Source organism: Typopeltis vanoorti, chromosome 2 (genome assembly GCF_054136105.1).
Source record: "Typopeltis vanoorti isolate ZY-2024b chromosome 2, IOZ_Tvanoo_1.0, whole genome shotgun sequence".
Lineage (NCBI taxonomy): Eukaryota > Metazoa > Arthropoda > Arachnida > Uropygi > Thelyphonidae > Typopeltis > Typopeltis vanoorti.
Genome location: NC_143550.1, coordinates 109,625,708 through 109,643,804, shown reverse-complemented (window position 1 = coordinate 109,643,804; position 18,097 = coordinate 109,625,708). Strand labels below are relative to the sequence as shown.

General features: G+C 35.8%; 1 protein-coding gene across 3 annotated transcripts in view; it reads right to left on the bottom strand.

Annotated features, from left to right (window-relative positions):
- LOC150109325 (uncharacterized) overlaps positions 1–18,097 on the bottom strand; it is an 86,434-nt gene that overhangs the window by 7,598 nt on the left and 60,739 nt on the right. For all 3 annotated transcript variants that reach the window (XM_090407422.1, XM_090407425.1, XM_090407434.1), the window contains one exon: positions 15,701–15,818. In XM_090407422.1, coding sequence (XP_090263548.1) covers positions 15,701–15,818 — 118 coding nt within the window. The remainder of the gene's footprint in view (positions 1–15,700; positions 15,819–18,097) is intronic.

Sequence of the window (18,097 nt, the reverse complement as noted above, 5' to 3'; positions counted from 1 at the left end):
ATTAACATGACACACATTAACAAAGAATGTTAATTGGTGTATGTAATATTCAGGACCTGAATTATGCCAGCAATCATATACAAGGTTTGTATAGCAATGCAAGCTTCTCATGATGTGCCCAATGATACACATAACTAAACTGTCGATCAAATATCTTTCAATTAATAAAAATAGCAGCTGTTGGAAAAAACATCTGAGATCGTTTGAGTTAAATACCTTGAAGATGCTGTCAACCAAAAAGCAGTGAAACATGTAGAATTAATTCAATTCAAATGATTAAAGTGCTGGGTTACTCATAGTTGACATACATTAGTGGCCAAAATTGTGGAATAGAAAAAGTGTATTTTTGAGGTTTGATGGCTCATAACATTTCGGTGTAATACCATAAAATTATATATCAATGGAAAGATAATTTAATCAAGAATGTAATGCAATAACTTTTATGAAGGATTTTTTTATTAGAACAGCAGTTATAAAGAAGAAAAGTGAAACACACATAGAAAAAATTAGATATACAAAAATTCTCACAATGTGAGTTAATACTTAGTTGGGTAACCTTTAGCATTAATTACAGCCTTACAACGCCTTCCCATGGAGTAAACCAAGTTTTTTAGTTCCGCAGCTGTTATAATGTGAAACAAAGATTGAATTATTGCTTCTATTAATTGGGTTTTATTGGAGGGTTGCTTCTGACTAACAAGTTTCTTAAGTCAGCTCCATAGATTTTCAATTGGGTTAAGGTCTGGGCTATTCCCAGGTCATTCCAGCAGTGGAATATGATTAATCTTGAAACCACTTTTTGCACACAGCAGCAACATGACATAGAGCTGAATCCTGTTGAAATATAAATGCTTCATTATCTTGGAAAAGATCACATGCCTATGGCTTCAGTTTGGGCTCAAGTATTTCATTTATGTATTTTTGGGCATTTATATTCCCTTAAGTATAAAGAGCTAATAAGCTTCATTTCGGCAACGAAAACATTACTTAAATTAAGGGGATATTAAATCCCACATAGTTTTAAAACTGAATAAGAAACTCAAAGATTGGAATCAGAGAGTTTCTTGCCGAATATAGTAAACTATAAAGTATCGGCGACACTGGCGTTAGCCAATGCAAGTGATCCTAGTACGTAGTACAATACCAGGGCAACTCGTTGCAAAGGTGGGGGAAGTTCAGATCGCTATTTTTAGGTATTTTCCATAATGTAAAAACACATTTCCTAGGAAATGTATGCTGTTATCACATTATGGAGGGAGGTCACTACCCTGACCGGTTTCAGCCTTTTTTGAGGCTTCATCAGTGAGTAGCTAGACCTAATACCAAAGTGTATAGCGAAAAGAACTTATGTACTCTGCGAACGAGTTTTCCAAATAGGTGCAACCATTAAGTTACTTAAGTATAAAGAGCTAATAAGCTTCATTTCGGCAACGAAAACATTACTTAAATTAAGCTGAGAAATGAAGCTTATTAGCTCTTTATACTTAAGTAACTTAATGGTTGCACCTATTTGGAAAACTCGTTCGCAGAGTACATAAGTTCTTTTCGCTATACACTTTGGTATTAGGTCTAGCTACTCACTGATGAAGCCTCAAAAAAGGCTGAAACCGGTCTGGGTAGTGACCTCCCTCCATAATGTGATAACAGCACACATTTCCTAGGAAATGTGTTTTTACATTATGGAAAATACCTAAAAATAGCGATCTGAACTTCCTCCACCTTTTGCAACGAGTTGCCCTGGTATTGTACTACGTACTAGGATCACTTGCATTGGCTAACGCTAGTGTCGCCGATACTTTATAGTTTACTATATTTGGCAAGAAACTCTCTGATTCCAATCTTTGAGTTTCTTATTCGGTTTTAAAACTATGTGGGATTTAATATCCCCTTAATTTAAGTAATAATTTATATTCCCATTAATCACATAAATTCTACCCACACTTTTTGATGTCATACAACCCCAGATCATAACACTAAGTGGGTGTTTCACGGTAGGTGTAATGCAATCAGGATGCAAATCTTCTTCGATTCTTCTCCTTACGTATTTTATGCCATCACTACCAAACAGGGAGATTTTGGTCTCATCACTCCAAATAATACTGTCTTATTGTTCTGCTGTCCAGTTAACATGGGTTTTAGCATAGCTTAATCTTTTCAACCTTTGTTTGAGAGATAAAAATGACTTTTTTCGTTGAATTCTAGCATTTAGACCAAATTCCTGCAGTCTGCGCCAAACAGTCCTTGCACTCAACTTCACATTGTATTGAGCCATTTCATCTTGTATACACCCAGATGATTTTCTTCTGTCACACAGGCACAGCCTCTCAATTCTACTATCATCACTTGCTGTTGTGCACCTTTTCCTGCCTTTACCAGTCTGGTTTTGTAGTGACTGAGTCTCCTTATACCTCTTCAAAAATTTAGAAATGCCACCTTTGGTTAAGTTTCCACCAATTTTTCTTCATAACTGTAGCCTTATTCACTTAATAGTACTATTTTATATCGATTTCTGGGTGACTAGTCAACTCTTTGTGCCATTTCTTTAATTTTATTATGTTTTACAAGCTCACTAAATGAAAGAACACAAAAAAAACCAACCAACTTGATAGCAATCATATAACACACTGACAAATGTCCTCCTCTCAACTCCAATACATGAAATCAATAGCTGAATCCTATGTGACCTTATTCTCATTGCCAAAACAAGATGACACCTGATTGGCTCTCTAAACACTCATGCTCATTAGCTACATTCAAATGAAGGAAAGCTATTTCATATCAACCTAAGCAAGTTGTGCTTCTTTTTTCTGGTTATTTGGCTATAACTTTTCATAGAATACAGATAACTGAACAAACTTTGTCGCATTACATTCTTGATTAAATTATCTTTCCATTGATATTTAATTTCATGGTATTACACCAAAAAAAAAAAGTGGTGTTATGAGCCATCAAACCTCAAAAATACGCTTTTTCCAAAGAGGAGGAAAAGTGCAGTATAAGCAGCAGTGAAAATGGAGAAATGATAACTGCAGCAGAGGATATAGTTGAGGTATTTAATGAATAATTTATAAAGGTATTTCATTCTTGTGAATGTGATATCATGCAGTACTTGAATACTGCATGGAAAGGAGAAGGAACTGTTAGTAAGTGAGCAAGAGGTATACGAGGAATCAAATAAATTTGATGTTAATAAGGTTGTAAGACATGATGCTATTTCATCACATGTTTTGAGGGAATGTTCTGGGGAGTTAAAAGCTTTTACATACCTTTTTACACGAGTCTTACACTGGGCGAAGTTCCAAAGGAGTAGAATAGGGAAAAATTGTTCCAATTCATAAGGGAGGTGATAAGACTAAAAATTTGAATTATAAGTCAGTTTGTGTCTGGAGTAGTGGTTAAAGTGTTAGAGAAGTTAGTTAGGTCAAAGATTTAGAACTGGGCTGAAAATAGAAAAATACTCTTTGGTAGCCAGCATGAGTTTGTTAAAGTAAGATTGTGTTTTAGCAATTTGCTTACTTATTATAATAAGGTGACAAATGCATTGGATAAGTTGTTGGAAGTTTTTCCACTTGGTTATACCATAAATTAAAGATACCAAGACATTATATACTTGGTTTAATCCTTTATCCAGTGTAAGCAAACAAGTTTGCACCTGAACTATTTGCAGGACTAGGGCAATTGTATAAAGAAGCTAATGACTTCATATCACTTGCTTTATTATCCCATAATGCAAAACACATATCCTTGCAGACATGTATAATGCTATGCATTATGGAAAGGGTCACTACCCAGACTGGGTAGTGACCCTTTCAACCTTTGAGGTCTCATCAGTGAGAACCAGGACAGCAAGGAGATGTGCTTTGCATCATGGGATACTAAGGCAAGTGATGTGAAGTCATTAGCTTCTTTATACAAGTTGCCCCAGTCCTGACAATAGTTCAGGTGCAAACTTGTTTGCTTACACTTGGATAAAGGATTAAACCAAGTATATAATTTCTTGGTATCTTTAATTTATAGCATTGGATAAGGGTGATGCATACATAGTGGTATATTCAGATTTTACAAAGACCTTTGATAAATTGCCTCATGACAAGCTGATAATTAAATTGAAACAGATGAGGCTATACAGTAGATTAGTAACTGGTTTGAAGATTGACTGTCATGGATATCCCAGAAGAGGAAAGTTACTAGTGGTGTATCCCAAGAGTCTGTTTTGGGTCCATTACTGTTTAAAATGTGTATGTAAATGATACTGGGAGATGTTTGAATGGTGATATGCAGTTGTTTGCAGATGATGCAAAGTTGGGGAGAGCTATCAAGAGAAGAATGGATGTTGTGGCTTTGCAAGAGGACTTGAATACACTGGCTGAATGGGTAAATGAGTGGCGATATCAATTCAATGTTGTGAAGTGCAAAGTTTTGAAATTTGGGAAGCAAAGATGGGATGTAGAATATACAACCAGTAAAAATATCTTAGAAGAGGTAGAGGAGATGAGAGATTGAAGTGATTGTGGACAAAGGCCTAAAATTTTGGGGATATATTACTAAAATTAAGAGGATAGCACAGCAGGTAATGGGAATGATGTAGTGTACTGGCTTGTAGAAGTAAGGATGTTATGGTTCCCTCGTATAAGGCTTTGAACCAGATGACCAAATCTGTGCACAGTAATGTGCACAGATTTGGTCATCTGGTTTTCAAAAAGATTAAGATATATTGGTAAAGGTCTAGATACGATTGATTAAGGTGGTTTCTGTTTCTGGAATGTTGAGCATGAAGACAGATTGAGAAAATGTAATTTGCAGAAATTGGTGGATAGGAAGAGGAGATGATTGAGACATATAAGCTATTAAGGGATTATTACAAGATTAATGTGGGGGATGTTTAGCATAGAATGGGTGAAGATAGAGAGAGAACAACAGGTTATCCCTAGAAGTTGTATAAGTAGAGTGTGAGCAAGTTGGTGAGGAGAAAGTTTTTTGCATGGAGAGTGGTGAGTGATTGGCATGCACTGCCCGAGAGTGTAGTGAGTGTAGAGATAGTGAACATATTTAAGGCGTGATATGATAAACTGTGTGTGCGTGTGTGTGTGTGTGTGTGTGTGTGTGTGTGTGTGTGTGTGTGTGTGTGTGTGTGTGTCTAACAGCAAGAACTCCCACAATGAGTCTTTTGCCTCCATAGAGGTTTAGTAATAATAGGGTGATATAATATACAATACCTGCCACTGCCAGTTGGCCAGGAAGTGGCTGCAATTAAAATGAACCAAAATCTGGGAAAAGATGAAGAAGATACGGTTTACTGAAATTACTCAACCATAATTTATATATGTTAAAGTGCCAAAATATTATGAAATATTATGAAGTGCCAAGTTTTTTATTTTTAAGATGACATACTGATACCTATATTTGAAACAAACTCTGTTCAGCTAGTCTTTCTTCATAGCTGAAGAATTTCTTATTCATCGTACCTTCCTATTCAATGGCTAAAATATCAAAAATTAACAAAATACTTGTTCCTGCACCATCTCACAACCCTCTCAGCATGCAGATTATAGTAATGCTATTACTATTTCCCATGTCATGAGTACCTCATTAAATACAGCTCGCACTTTCAAGAAATATAATCTTGGCATTGTTTTTATTATTATTATTATTATATCACACCTCCAGGGAGTCCAAAGACTCATCGAGGGAGGGCATCAACTCTACAACTCTTCGTCTCACTACTCCACCAACCTTCATCATCTAACACCAACGCCATCTACCACCGACTACCACCACTAATGCTTTCACAGACATCCATGCCCACGGTGGGATTTGAACTCCATATGATGCTAGTTGCAATCCAAAAGATCAACTCTCTACTATCTCAAGTTCTTGGTATATAGAAGGTTTCTTTTTTTACAACTTGTTATATGACAGACAAAATGGAAGACTGCTAAAAACATCCATTTTCAAGAAAGAAATATATTCTGTTACAAAAACTGTTACAATTATGGTCAGTCAGCCACAAGGAATGGCTGACCATAAAATGGAAACCTTGCACAACTACTACTATGCATCATTACTATAAATACAAACGTGAATGTTTTTGAAATAAACAGATTTGTAAAACCAACCAAACCTCAATAAACATCATTGTGTGAAACTTCCCAAGATCTGGGAGACAGTAACTCTTATACCTCCCATTAGACAGCCAAAGCTTTCCTACCAACACTCATAAGGATGCTCCCTCTTAGAATTTCAGGTTTCCAAGTCTAGCATCTTCCACTTCTTTTTTTTTTTTTTTTGTGTGTGTGGGTGGTGTGCATGTTATTAAATTTTTATACTTATTCCAGATAATCTGTGACATCTACTCACACTGCCATTCCTCATTTCAACTTTCTAAGACTTTTTTCTAAAAAAGTTTTAGAAACCACAGAAAAAAAGGTTATATCAACATTAATGACCTACTCAATATATAAGCTCATTTTTATCTTAACAGAAAAATTTCCTGTTGAAGACAGGCCAAAAAGCTCGACAGTGGTTGGCTTGCTTTTTCTCTGACATCCTCCCGACTGGTCGACTTCCAAAAGAGTTTAAGAGGACAAACATTATCCCCATCTTAAAACCAGGAAAAACCAACAACAAACCAAAAAACTACCAACCAATCGCCCTGCTTAGCACCTGCTATAAGCTCCTAGAAAGGCTCATTCTTAATAGAATTGCCCCTAAGATAATAGAACAAGTCCTAGTGGAACAGGCCGGATTTAGACATAAACGAAGCTGCTATGATCAGGTTCTGTCACTCACCACACATATAGAGGCAGGCTACCAACAATGCCGGAAAACAGCTGTAGCTTTTGTAGATCTTACAGCAGCTTATGATACAGTCTGGAGGCATGGCACAGTCTGCAAGTTGCTCTGCGCAGTCCCATGCAGAACAATAGCAAAACTAATCGATAACATGCTAAGCAACCGCCTGTTCCAAGTGCGTATGGACAAGAACAAAAGTAAACAAAGAACACTGGATAATGGACTACCACAAGTGTCAGTTCTGGCTCCTCTCCTTTTTAACTTATATATTGCAGATTTGCCTAATACAGCCTCCAAGAAGTTTTGCTACACTGATAACATTACTCTAGCCACCAGACACACCAATTTTACTACAATGGAAGATATACTAACAAACGACCTTGCAGTCCTAGATGAATACTTCAGCAAATGGAGATTATGCCCAAATCCTAGCAAAACAGAAGTTTCATGCTTCCATCTGAACAATAACCAGGCTAACAAAGAACTTATGGTCTACTTCAACTACAAACTGCTATACTACAACAGATTCGCTGAAATATCTGAGCATCACTCTAGATAGAACACTATCTTTTAAACCACATCTCATTAACACAGCATCCAAGCTAAAAACAAGAAACAATATACTGCAAAAGCTATGTGGAACAACTTGGGGTGCCTCAGCAACAATGCTTCACTGCACTGCTCTTAGCCTCATTTACTCTACAGCTGAATACTGCTCACCTGTATGGCTGAACAGCGACCATGTGTATTTGGTTGATGCCTAGCTTAACACCACTATGTGTCTTATTTCTGGAACTGTAAAATCAACCCCAACCTACTGGCTCCCAGTGCTAATCAACATCCCACCTCCACACATCCGCAGATCCAACTTTCTTCTACATGAATACAGCAAAATCATGGAAATCCAAAATCTTCCAATCCACGAAGATATCCCACCCCTAGAAATAAACAGGCTAAAGTCAAGGCACACTCCAATCTTAACTGCAAAAAATCTTTCAGAGACAAGTTTCAACATGAAGGAGAAGTGGAAAGATTCCTGGTGTAACACTTCAACCGGGATTTTCCATGAATTAGTGGACCCAACACAGATACCTTCGGGTTTTGACCAACCTCAGAAAACTTGGTCTGCCCTTAACCGAATCTGCACCAACCATGGCAGATGTGCAGACCACCTTTACAAATGGGGCACGATTGCCTCACCCAGGTGCAACTGTGGATCACCCCGCCAGAAAATTCATTATATTACAGCAGAATGTGTCCAACGTGCATACAGTAGAAACCTGTCAGACTTCATCCATACTACACCAAATGCAGTTGACTGGATAATCAACCTAGACATTCAGTTGTAGTCTATTCTTGATTCTTAAGTGTCTCTTTCATGACTGTATTATGTCTCATTATTGTACATATGTCTATTACTATGTCCATATGTGTGAGCCATATGCTAAATAAATAAAATCTAAACAGATGGATTTTGATACTAAAATTCAAATTAATTTTGGTGAACAGCATTCATATTTATGAATTTAGGGACACAAAACACACGTGTTGAAAAGATTATTTTACTAATTATTAATAAAATAAAGACTTGACGTTTCGACCCCTGTATTGAGGTCATCATCAGAAGGATACATGTGTATAGGAACCAAGCTACATGCTGTTGCACTCTATAAAGGTAAATTAAATCTACATTGTTAACTAATCTTTTTCTTAGCCTGACCTCTAGTGATAAAAATAAAAATTAAAAATTAAAAACTGCAATAAACTCTGCTAAAGTCCTCACGTACTAAGATTCTTCTGGAATTGTACAGTTCATATTGTTATATTACAACTATCTTCTGGATTTGTACAGTTCAGGGTGCTAATGAATGTACAGGGGGAGGAAAAAAAAAAAAAAAAAAAAAAAAAAAAAAAAAAAAAAAAAAAAAAACACTTCACCAAGTCTTCTTCTTGTATTGAGATTTTTCTTTGTGGTTGCTATGAAAGCTGCAGATGGGTCCTCCACATTCCTGGAATGGTTAGACCATCATTTCTATTCAGATTCGGATTATGTTTGAGCATTTCATGTGCTTCTTTGAATTTCCGCTCGAACCAGGTTTTGGTGCGGTGTAGGGACTTGGTACCTTTCCAATCAATTCTGTGGTATGTTTAGAATGCGTGGTCAGAAAGAACGGTTTTTCCAAAATGGAGTAATTTAATGTGTTGTTTGTGTTCATCCTTCCTGATTGGGATGGTTTGCCCTGTTTCCCCTATGTATGGCATATTACATGTCCATTGTATTTTGTAAACCCATGGATGGGCTAGGTGTGACAGAGGATCCTTGGAAGAACTGAGTAGATGTCATAATTTGGTAGGGGTTTAAAGGTGGTTTTGATGTTGTATTTGTGCAGTGTTCTGTCTATTTTTTCAGAAATGCCTCAGTATGGCAATGACATTCTACCTAGCCCACCCAATCAGGAAGGATGAACACAAACGACACATTAAATACCTCCATTTTGGAAAAATCGGCCTTTCTGACCATGCACTCCAAACATACCACAGAATTGATTGGAAAGTTACCAAGTCCCTACACTGCACCAAAACCTGATTCAAGCGGAAATTTAAAGAAGCATATGAAATGCTCAAACATAATCCGAATCTAAATAAAAATGATGGTCTAACCATTCCAAGAATGTGGAGGACCATCTGCAACCTTCATAGCAATAACAAAGAAAAATCTCAATACAAGAAGACTTGGTGAAGTGTTTTTTTTTTTTTCCTGAACATTCATTAGCAACCTGAACTGTACAAATCCAGAAGAATCTTAGTACGTGAGGACTTTAGCAGAGTTTATTGTAGTTTTTAATTTTTTTTTTTATCACTAGAGGTCAGGCTAAGAAAAAGATTAGTTAATAATGTAGATTTAATTTAACTTTATAGAGTGCAACAACATGTAGCTTGGTTCCTATACACATGTATCCTTCTGATGATGACCTCAATACAGGGGTCAAAATGTTAAGTTTTTATTTTATTAATAATTAGTAAAATAATCTTTTCAACACATGTGTTTTGTGTCCCTAAATTCATAAATATGAATGTTTAGATTTGATGCATAAATAAACTGGTATCCACCACTCCACATTATCATATTTCAAGAATCTTTTTCTTAATACCAAAATTAGTTTAATATCTTGGCTCCTCTTAAAACAAAATTTATCTTAGGTATTTAAAACAATATACAAAATATACACAATATAGCAAATATTCTTCAATGGTAAAATGACTTGTTAAATATACAAATATATTTCTAAATACAAACATGAATAATTTGAAATAAACAACAGATTTGAAAACCAACCAAACCTCAATGGCTGTGTGAAACTTCCCAAGATCTGGGAGACAGTAATTCTTATACCTCCCATTTGACAGTCAAAGCTTGTCTACCAACACCATAGAGGATGGCCCCTCTTAGTCAATAATGAACAATTCGGAGATATTAGCATTAAACATGGAATTTTCTAAGGTGATTCCTTGTCACCATTGCTCTTCAACATTTCTTTGATTCCTTTGTCTATGATTTTGAAGAAAACAAAACTTAGATGTGAAATTCCTAAATATAATATTAAAATTCCCCATCTATTGTATATGGAAAATTAGCAAACAGACTCTTTACTAAACACGGTTCATATTTTTAAGTCAGGACATCAAAATGGAATTTGGTTTAGATAAATGTGCAATATTATCTATTAAACAAGGAAAAATTAATGATACTAGCAATTTTAATTTTGATCAAGAGAAATATATAAAAGCAATTTAAGCTACTGAACACTATAAACACCTAGGAATATTAGAAGCCAGTGATATTCTCCACTAGAACAACAAAATTCTATTGAAAGTATGCTGTATAAAGAAGAAACTCAAATGTCTTGGAAAGTGTCTAATAATCTTCAGCTAGTCATGAAAGAAAAACATAAAGAATTAAAACAAGGTTATGATAAATTAGCAGACCAGATTATTTCTGCAGCTGAGAACAAAGAGTATGAAGAACCCCAAGTGGAGCAGTTATGGAGAATGGTCCAAAAAACAGATTTCACTCCTGAAGAGATGGAATCTCTTAAGGTAACCTTTCAATGAATTATAAATTGTGCAGCAACTTTGTGTGTGTGTGTGTGTGTTGTCATTTCACTAAATATGTTTTCACTATAACTACAGGACCTCCAGAAATAATTTGTTTTAGCAGATATCAAATTTCCCTTAGAACAGCACTGTGCTTAAGGGAATTTTGTCAGTTTGTTATAATCATGTATGATACAGGGGTGCTTAAGAGTCAAAGCTCTATAACTGAGAGGAGACCTCCACATAGCCTTTAAAATAATGCAGGAAATGACCAGGGCTTCTGACCTAATGTCCAATCCTCACCTTCTCGTGGTGCACCCTGTTGGGTATCTACCTGGATACTGAACAAATGAGGATGGGCTGGCAATTTGGGATTTAGCCGACCAAATTGTATTCTTATTGGCTTAAACCAATATACAAAATGATGGTACAACATGACAAAATTTCATGTTGGCTGGGGCATCATCCCAGGGAACCAGGGCGAACAACAAAAAGTCAGCTACTGGAACAAATCTGAAAGCACACCCCAACTCAACATCATCAGAGTTAAGGATCGGTACTATCAACATAAGAAGCCTGAATGGCAAAGAAATGGAGCTAGCTGAAGAATTAGATAAGTAACAGATTGACATAATAGGGGTGACTGAAACAAAAAATGACAAAAACTGGCAAGATCTTTCTGAGCAATAAATACAAAACGTTATATTCAGGCAATGATAATCAAGGAAAAGAAGGAGTAGCGATAGTATTCAACACAAAATATGTGGATCATCTTCTTGAATGGCAGGCAGTCTCAAGTAAAGTTATGTGGGCAAATATGAGAATGGGGAACTGGACAATGAGACTTATTTGTGCCTATGGTCCCACAGAAGGCTCTACTAAGATAGAAGTGGAGAAATTTTTTGAGGCTCTAGAGAAAGCTACTGACACAATGAAAAAGAAAACGTTGGTCCTTGTTGGGAATCTAAATAGCAGAGTAGGAAGTGATTGTCAGACATACAAAAATGATTTGGAAAAATTTGGAGAAAAGAGCAAAGCTAATAATAATGGCAAATACCTGTTGGATTTCTGCTCAGGATATGGACTGGTTATACTAACACCACGTTCCAACATAAAAATGTGCACAAATTTACATGGAGAGAAGAGGCTAGGAATAAGAAAAGTCTCATTGACTAAGTTATTGTTGATAGTGATGTTTTCTCCCTGGTGCAGGACACCAGAGCGTAGAGAGGATTTGAAACTGGAAGCGATCACTATTTAGTCTTGAGCAGGATAAAATTGAATTTCATATTGGAAAGAATGACATGTAAGAAAGTTTTAAAGCAAATTAAAGTTGAGCAGCTCTTAGATGTGAACTGTAGACTAAAATACACATAGATCATTGAAGTAAAAATGAAAGAGTTTGAGAACAGGAATCAAACCTTGGAGATTCAGTGGCAAACTCTGAAGAAAACATTGATTGATTCAGCCAGAGAGGCATTGTGGTGAGGTTGTCTGCAAGGAGAGAAAAATCAGAACTCCATGGTGGACACAGGAAGTTAAAGAGGCAGTGAAGGAAAAGAAGAAAGCATATCAAAAGTACTTGGCAAGTAAGTCAGCTAAACACTATGTAAAACTAGCTAAACAAAAGTCATGGGAGGACTTTGAAAAGAACATAGAAAATAAATATGAAGAAGGTAGTCAGATATTCTGGAGGTTGTTGAAGGAGCTTAGAAATGGAGGAAAGAGTGCTCTAAAAGGAGTTAGAGATGATAAAGGTGACATGAAAATGGGAGAAAAAGATATCCTTGAAGTATGAGTAATTATTTTGAAAAATTGCTAAATGAAACAAGCAGTGATAGCACAGTGGAAAAAACACTCAACAGGCATACATTCAGGAATACATATCCATACTTGAAGTAGAAAAAGCCATCGAAGGCTTGAAATCTGGAAAGGCAGCAGGAGTAGATGATATTTGAGCAGAAATGCTGAAGTATGGTGGTATAAAAGTCTTAGAGTAGTTGCACTGCATAGTTCAGAAGGTCTAGACAGAGGGACAAATTCCTGATGATTGGAGTAGAGATCTAATAGTACCCATATATAAAAAGGGAAATAAAACTGAATGTGAGAATAACAGAGGTATTTCCCTACTGAGTGTTCCAGGCAAGATTTATGCCAGTATACTTGAGAAACGGTTGAGAAGAATTGTGAAAGAAAAGCTTGGTGAAGAACAAGTTGGATTCAGGCCAAATAGAGGCTGTCAGGATCAGATCTTCACTTTACAACAATTAGTCGAGAAAGCATGGAAATATAACAAAGATCTGTATTTAAGTTTTGTCGATCTGGATAAGGCATATGAGAAGGTGCCAAGAGAGAAGCTATTCAATACACTACAGTTATATGGTGTTAATGGGGCATTATATCAAGCAATACTTAGTCTTTATTTGAGTTGCAAGTCAACAGTTAGAATTGAAGGAAGTACGGAAAGATGGTTTAATGTTAAATCTGGTGTGAGACAAGGATGTACATTATCCCCTCTGTTATTCATTATCTATATGGATCACATTATGAAGAAAAGTGGTATTAAACATGATATCAGAATTGGAGATGTTAATGTCAGCTCTTTGCTTTATGCGGATGATGTTATACTTCTAAATAAATCCACTACAAGTTTGCAAGATTCCCCGACTAAATTGAATAACTGTTGTAATAGATATGGTATGACGGTCAGCATGACAAAGACAATGAAAATAGGTAGAATTGTTGAAAATGTCAACTGCATTGTGAATGGGGAACTGTGGAACAAGTAAAACATTTCAGCCACTTAGACATGATTTTTAGTGAAGATGGTAAATTAAATATGGAAATAGACAACAGAATTAACAAAGCTGGTATGGTAGGAAGTCAATTGAATAAATTCATATGGAATAAGAGAGAAATTAGTCAGAACACAAAATTAGCTGTATACAAGACAGTGTTCAAACCAGTTTTAACTTATGGATCTGAGAGCTGGGTCAGAAGTAAAACACTTGACCAAAGACTAGAGACCGCAGATATGAGAGTCCTGAGAAATATCAGAGGTGTGAACAGCTGGCATCAATGCCAATATCATATTAAAAATGAGGATATTAGGAAAGAACTTGACATTGTCAGCATCCAGGAATGCATTAGTAGAACTAATCTGAGGTGGTATGGTCACTTAAACAGAAAGATTAGGAAAGGCGAGGAAAGATTAACAAAACAAGTGTTCTCTGCCAGATTGGCAAGAAAATGACCCAGAGGAAGACCAAGATATAGGTGGATTGATACGGTACAAAGTGTGCCTTAGACGATAGAAATATAAGATCTGATAATGATATTGGAGTCTTGACAAGTAACAGACTGATTTGGAGGAAAATTGTAGATAGGAAGTTAGTAATGAGGTAAATTTTTCATGAAGTACTATCATATCCTGTACACCCTTTGAGGGTACATGTCAAGAATTTGATGATGATATTCTCCACTTGAAAGTTAAACAACAGGCAGCAACAGAATACACCAAAAGAGATAGAAATATTCTGAAAACAAAGCTAAATGGATTAAACACAAAGCAATGAACTCTTGGGCTATACCAGTGATCTGATACACAGCTGGCATAATAGACTGAACAAAAGAAGACATGGACAAAATGGACTGCAAAACTAGAAAATTAATGACTATGCATCATGCATTATATTCACGAAGTGATATTATCCAGTTGTTATTAATCAAGGAGAATAGGTAGACAGGGTCTGCTGCAAGTGAGAGACTGTGGAACAAGAAGAAGAAATTAATTTAAAAAGTTACATAGACAACAGCTCTGAGCAAATGCTTCAAGCAATTACATAAGAGGGCTTTCTAAAAGCAACAGGAAACAAATCCAATTACAAAAAAGAACAGCAAAATAACCAAGATGTATGCTGGAAAAATAAACCCTTGCATGGCCAATTTCTTCGAGATACTGAGGATATAATTGATGTGAAAACATGACATGGCAATGGCTACAATATGGATATGTTAAAAAAGAAACAGAAGGATTTCTAGCAGCTCAAGAACAGGCATTACAAACTAATGCAATCAAGCAAAAATTTTGAAGATAATTACAGCAAATGCAAATTATGCGATGAGACTGTAGAACATCTAATCAGTACCTGCACAGCAAGATAGCTGAACTGATTATAAATACTGCCATGATCAAGCGGCCAAAATTGGCATGTATCAAAAAATATGGCTTTCCTACTTCTGATAACTGATGGCAGCATAAAATAGAGACAGTATTGGAAAACAAAACAGCAAAAATTCTCTGCATCTTTAGAATACAAACTGATTGGCATTTGGAACACAACAGACCTGACATCACAATTATCAAACATCAACAAGTTTGGATTATTGATATCGCTGTACCCAGTGATAACAACATTAATAACAAACAACTGGAAAAAATTACTAAATATCGAGATCTTGCAATCGAAGTTAGCAAGCTGTGGCTTAAACACACCAAAGTCATCCCAGTAGTTATCGATGCACTTGTAAATAGCTGGATAGCTTTTTTGAAATTGCAATCCAACTATTTACAAGAATTAAACTGCAACAAAGTAACCCCATATGATCTACAAAAAAAAATGGCATTACTTGGAACAGTCCATATTTTACGACGCTACCTGACAGACTATTCTTAGATTCTTGGGTAGAATCTGAATTACTTTGTATCACCAGTCAAATTATCATTTGAATGATATCTTGTTTTGGCTGTATATCAATTATGTGAATAAAGTGGTAATAATAATAATAAAATAGTTGTCTATAATGTACTTACCCACAATGCAGAGTACAATGTAGTCAACATTGTTCCAAAGTAAATAATAGTAAATGGCATACGTTCTTTAGAGCACAAATGCTTCAAATGATAGCAAGGGCCCCAAAGAAGGGCAAAACTAAAAAAGGAAATAAAGATATTTACTACAATTAAAATTTCACATTTATAAGTACAGTAATCTCTTGATTATCTGACTGCAATGGGAAATCAATTTGCTTGTTGATTAAGAAAGGGAGAGGTACAGTTACATAGTGTGGTTCCAGAAGTCAAGTGATACACTTATCCATTCAAGGACAGGGTTAGCAGTTCATCTGCAAATAGCCAAACCCTCATCCAATTATGACGGTTTGGTTATTTGAAGGTTACATAATTGAGAGATCACTGTGTTATGTAATTTCTTTCATAACACAAATGCCATCATTTTTTTTTCTTTTGTTACAAAAAAAAAAAAAAAATTCTACATTAATTTTGGTCTGAACAATTTTTTCAAAAATTCATAAATTCATTTTAAAAATACTTAAAAGGTTTCAAAAAATTTGCAGAAATTACTTCATTTTGGCAGCAAATTTTGATAAGTAGCACCCCTAATGAAAAGAAATTAAAATCTGGATTACTGCTTATGCAGTTGGAATTTGTATTCTCCTTGTAATATTCTTGAAAGTATTCAATTATTACAATATAATTTAATAAGGGGGTGATTATGAAGAGCTCAGGATACAGCTTGCAGATGTAGCATGGAATGAGGAGTTAGCCAGAAAAGAGATCAATGCAGCTGGGGGAGTTTCAAAAACTATCTAGTAGATGCAATGTCTAAATGTATTCCAAGGGTGAGAAGGTTAAATAAGGAAGGCATGTAATGGATGAATCAAGAGATTAAGCATGCGATACAGAGAAAACATTATGGAGGCAGCATAAGAGAAGTGGAAATAACCAATTCCAAGGAGGGTGACTTGGTTGGTGAGGGTAGCTAAAGAGAGGTATGAACAGCAGTTAGCTAATGAAGCAAAAAAAAAATCCTAAGGAGTTCTTTCGATATGTAGCCAGCAAAAGAAAGAATGATTGTGGGAAGGATGACACTGATTGGAGAAAATGGTATAAAGACAGCTGTTGCAGAAGGTGTGGTGGAGATATTTAATGGGCAGTTCATAAAGGTCTTTCAATCTTGTGAATGTGACTTCATGGAGAGATTGAGAGCAGTTGATGACAGGGAAGAGAGACTGACTGTAAGTGAGCAAGAGGTGTATGGGGAGTTGAGCAAATTAGATGTAAATAAGGCCGTGGGACTTGACAATGTATCACCATGTATTCTAAGGAATGTGCCAGGGAGTTGACGGCAGCCTTGACATCTTTTTTTAATACGAGTCTTGCACTGAGTCAAGTTCCTAAGGAGTAGAGGAGGGCAAGATTGTGCCACTTCATAAAGGAGGTGACAGAACTCAAGCATCAAACTATAAGCCTATCTGTATCAGGTGTTGTAGTTAAGTTGTTGGAGAAGCCTGTGAGAACTAGGATCCAGAATTGGGTTGACAACATTGGTATTATCTTTGATGGACAGCATGGATTGCTAAGCGGAAGTCATGTTTTATAATCTATTTACTTATTACAATAAGGTGACTGCTTCCATGGACAGAGGAGAAGGATACACAGTAATATACTTAGATTTTGCACAGGCTTTTGATAGATTACAGCATGATAAGTTGATAGTCAAAATAGAGCAGATAGGGTTGGATATTAGATTGGTGCATTGGACTGGAGACTGACTATCTGATAGGTATCAACAAGTTGTGTATAGGGGGAGCAATATCCAGGAAAAGGAAAGTTACTAGTGGTGTGCCTCAGGGGTCTGTTTTAGGGCCATTGCTGTTTAACTTGTATATTAACGATACTGGAGAAAATATTCAGTTGTTTGCAGATGATGCAAAGTTGGGATGAACCATGAAGAGTAGAGAAGATGTTGTGGCCTTAAAAGAATATTTGAATAAATTGAGTGATTGGGCACAGGAATGGGAATATGGGTTCAATGTTGCAAAATGTAAGGTTTTAAAAGTTGGAAAACAAAGATACAGAATTTATGCTTGGTGAGGATATATTGGCAGAGATGGAGGAAATAAGAGATCTGGGGGTGATAGTGGATAAGGATCTGAAATTTAGGGGACACATAGCCAAAATTGGGAAGACAACACAAAGGCTTCTGGTGTTAATTTGTGAATGAAATTGTTTTGTATGTTTTTGTTCTTCATTCACATTTAACATAATCTGCCATATCCTAAGACTTGTTTAAATATTATTTGTTTGTCACTTGCTTAAAAATTGTTATTCATGTATTTTCTTTCAATTTTGGCAGTTATTATTTAATTATATAATTTTAGAACATGTCATAATAATAAAAGGACTCTG